Below are 4,727 nucleotides of genomic sequence, written 5' to 3' on the forward strand. Positions count from 1 at the left end.
CACCTCCAACATTTAGAAGACATTGTCCTTGATTTTTATGAGGATTGTTAAGTAAAATACATTCATTCATAAAATAAGCTACCATTGCATTTCCACCAAGTGCTGTTACATGTGCACGCACTATAGCCATAACCTCGGCAACAAAACAATGAACAAAACCACTTAGACCACCGCTTTCTCTAATACACGTGCTTTCACGAATGAAAAAAAAATTTAAATTTCCTAAATATCGTTCAATTTTGGCACCAGGTATATAAGTCATTGGTGTTATGTCCACACCATATCTATCTTTTGGAGCAGCCTGAAATGTAATTACATGTTTATATATTTTTTCACACAAAAAAAAGTTAAATTATAAAATAAAATACAAGTTTCAACAATTCACTAAATGTAGGAATTATTTAATTTGAAAGTTATTATAAATCAGATTTCAATATTTTATACCGTCAAAGTTTTAATATTTTTAAAAAATAATAGAACAATACTACCATTTTTAATAACTGATAAACTTAATAATAATAAAATAATAAAAATTAGTAAATGGTTAATACTCATAAATTAATATATAAAAAAATAAACATATAGTTTATATATGTTACAGCTAGTGTTAGGAGTATGGCTAAACTCAAATTTAGCCAGCTAATCACAAGTTTGGCCACTACGTTTGGCTAATATCTAAATTTAGGACTTTATTCACCAATATTTAACATTATCCAGATGCATATGGCTAATGTCTAAATAACATTATCCATACAAATAATTAAACGGTTTATGTCATACAAAAATTCTTTCATTTCTTTTCTTATTCAATAATATTTAATAATATTATAGATTATGGAATAATTTTAATAATAATAAAGTACAATTATTATTAAAAATTATTTAGTCAATGATAAAATGTACCTATTTTTTTTATATAGATTTACGGCCACTTTTCATGACAATGGTAATGTAATTCATGAGTGTCATGACTATTTCTACTCAATAGTCTGAAGACGGTTGATTACTTTTCCCGAAAATGATGGGACCCCTATCAATAATTAATACCGAGATAAATATTATGGTCTCATCTCAAAAATTTTCGAAATTTTTATTTTTATATTTTTTTTAATTCCATGAACTTATTATCGAATGCGATATTATACAAAAATATTTTTCTGGTCTTGAAAATCAAAATTAACTTAATTGGGATAAACGAAAAAATAGTATGTTTATTTTAAGTTAATTTGTAAGGAAATGAGTTAAGTTAATAAGTTAAGTTAATTTATTAGTAATGAAATAAGTTAAATTAATAAATTAATTTAACTTAACTTTTAACTTATTAACTCCTAGGCTTGAAAACAAGAAATACCTACCAAGTACTACAAGCTGGTATCTTAACTACTTACAAACTTGAGTCGGTAATTACGGTAAATTATTACGGACTGTCTCTATTTAGCCCACACTATTATGTGCAACTGCATGCATATGAATTTTGCAATCAATAATAATTTTAAAATAATATCAAAATGCACACAATTATGTACAATATTTATAATATGGAAAATATTTTACTTGCCAAGTGGCTCACCTCTATACAACTACCCAACATATCAAATTCATGAAAAATTACAATTTCAAAATATTATATTATTATTGTAAATAGTTTTAAATTTTTAATGTACCTATGGCTCATTTTATTTAGTCATTAGCCGATAACGGTTGGATAATGTTAGTTTTATTGGCTAGTGTTAAGATTATCCATTTGTTTTTGGTGGTTGAAGTCCAAAATTTCGACATTAGCCAAAAGCATTGTCTAAACTTAAGATTAGCTGGCAAATCTTAATATTAACCATCATTCGAACACTAGCCGTAATATATATATAGAAATAAATAAATAAATAAACAAATAAATGCTTGTCTGGATGTATTATTATAATTGCTAAGTATAATTGGTTTCGAATTAAAAATGCATCATCAGGTGTATACAAAGTCAATATATTACAACTGAATATGAAAATATAAAACATTGAGAAAAATTTGTTGTTTTACATAGAGATAATTTATTTTAACACGAAAGATTATTTAAAATGAGTTATTTAAAATGAGTTCTTATTAGACATATTTGTAGACATAATTATATTACTCAACATATATAGTTTTATTTTTTATTTAATATGTTTATGGACTTTTTGAATAATATTTAAATTAAAATTATTTATATAAACTATATTAGAGATAATATTGAGCTTGTGTTGATAATTATATTCTTTAATAATAAGGATGATTAGAATCATATCGTATTATAGCATTAGTTTGTGTAGGTTTCCTGAAAACATTAAATTTAAATTATTTATCTTTTATTAAAATTGTAAAATCTAGAGATTTAATTTATTAATTATTTGTATTTCGTGTGTAAATTGAATGTTCTTATTTATTTTTAATTAAATATTTAACTACATTTTCTGCTTATCTATTTTAACCTCTAAATAAAGTGTTTAGTGATACTTTCATTTTACTTAATGAAATAAAGAAAAACTGTATTAATAATATTTTAAATGTACAAATCTAATTCAAAAATAATATCAATACATTTTAAATAATAATAACCAAAGTAGTTATATTTCTTAACATATCTATGTCTAATAAGAACTCATTTTAAATAATTTCTCCTATTAAAATAAATTATCTTTGTGTAAAATTACAAATTTTTTTAAAGTACTCCTTCTTTTAGGTTTTCATATTCAGTCGCTATTTTTTATTGAATTTGTATATATCTGATGATACATTTTTAATTTAAAACTGGTTGTACTTTACAAATATAATAATACCACATGCTGAATATTTATTTGTTTATTTATTTCTTTATATAATCTATATATTTATTTATTTATTTATTTATATATTATTTTATAAGGTTTATATTTATTAACAGTTTTTTTATCAATTAAACTACTTAATGACATGACTTAAAAAGTATTAAAATGTATATAAAATATACTATATTTTACAGATAAAATTTTTATAATTTTTAACATACATGTGTAGATAGTCTATTTGGCCTAGGTGCTCGTTCAAATTTTCTAACTTTTCTTTCTCCATGACTTAATGAAACATCTTCTAACTTAAAAATAAGTTCTTCTAAATAAAAAAATTGAATATAAAATTTTACTTTCTTAAATAATTCAACTTAAGTTAAAGTTAAAAGTAAGTTAGTTAAGTTTAAGTTAATTTATAAAATTTAGATTAAAATATCATAATATATATATATATATATAAATAAGTATTTCATTACATTTGAAAAGTTTTAATAAATTGTAAGCCTACCTGTTTTCTGCTCAAAATCTTTTAAGGGTAATTGTCTTCTTCTCAAAATTTGTTTTGCAGTTGTTTTATCAGATTCGCCTAAGCCCAAAGCCATACCTAAAAAAAAATTTGATAAATATTTAACTTAACATATAATATATTAGTTACGACTATAAAAATAACTAACCAACTATTGATATTTGGAGTTCATCAGGCTCTGGAATATCAATTTTGAATGATAATTTTCCCAATCCACATGGTGTCATCCTTCTTAACTTAAAAAACAATCCCTAAATGATATTATAAATGTTCAAATATAATGCATTATCTATTTAAATACTAATAGATTATATTAACTTTATATATTTAACAAGATTACTTGTAGCATACGCTGAAGTTGTTTATCAAAATTTCCATTAGTGTAATGCGCTTTAGATCTCCAAACTTGAGTAAACATTTGAAGATTACACACGGGTTCCATAGGAAAAACTTCTGAACCAGCTCCCGGAAGAACATCAGTATTAGATAGCAAAAATGATCCTGGAGGAGTTGGCTCTAACAATTGAGTAACTACATCTAAATCTTCTGCGTCGTCCATCTATTAATTATTGATTTGTATTTATTTATTTATCAAGAAGAAAAATTTAAAAATAATAATAAATACTTCTAGAATACAAGTGTCTCTATTCCCATAGCTCAAATTAATATCAGGTAAAGGTTTTCCTGAACTACTGTAAGATATATTTTCAGATTCGACTTCTTTTTGAACAAGATGATAGTGTTGTCTATTATTAACCACAGCATCATTCAGTAACTTTTGGGCACGTAAAACTTGTTGTTGATCTGGATGAGCCCAAGATTTGCCAGCTTTTACTAATGGTAATGGTGGTTCAGGCAAGCAAGTAATGTACATAGCTGTCCCAGTAGCATGTAAAGAAACAACTCTTTCACCAAGACAAACTTGAATTTTCAGTCCAAAAATAGCATTCATTCCTTTCACCCTTAATTTATTCAATAATTGACTATGTAGTTCATACTCGAGAAATGGCAAACCATCAGATATTTCTTTAGCATTCATTTCTCCCTTGAGCTCTCGTTTATTGCGACAAACAAAAGTTTGTAATAGTGTTCCAGTACCTCTAATAGTTAGTTTTTCCATAGGTTCCAATGAAGATAAAAGTATATGTGGTACTTTGTACCGTTTGCAAGTAGAACAATACTTCATGTTCATAGAAAATGGTACACTGTGATCATTATATGGTATATGACAAATAGAACATGGAGATGAATCTAATTTTTCATGACTACTACTTATGGAGTGTTTATGACTTCTACTATTACATGAAAATGTACTTGCAGTAGAAGGTTCTGGTATATCTGCAAGAGGTGTATTAGAATAAATTCCAGAAAAATATCCACCGGAATTTACTGGTGATATAAGG

General features: G+C 25.0%; 1 protein-coding gene across 1 annotated transcript in view; it reads right to left on the reverse strand.

The window, feature by feature from the left end:
- LOC112688375 (C2 domain-containing protein 5) overlaps positions 1–4,727 on the reverse strand; it is a 15,532-nt gene that overhangs the window by 2,983 nt on the left and 7,822 nt on the right. Inside the window, exons 14-16 of the mRNA XM_025561539.1 lie at positions 3,307–3,402; positions 3,020–3,120; positions 4–301 (exon numbers count right to left, since the gene is read on the reverse strand). Coding sequence (XP_025417324.1) covers positions 4–301; positions 3,020–3,120; positions 3,307–3,402 — 495 coding nt within the window. The remainder of the gene's footprint in view (positions 1–3; positions 302–3,019; positions 3,121–3,306; positions 3,403–4,727) is intronic.

Source organism: Sipha flava, unplaced genomic scaffold (genome assembly GCF_003268045.1).
Source record: "Sipha flava isolate LNK unplaced genomic scaffold, YSA_version1 38_pilon_pilon, whole genome shotgun sequence".
NCBI lineage: Eukaryota > Metazoa > Arthropoda > Insecta > Hemiptera > Aphididae > Sipha > Sipha flava.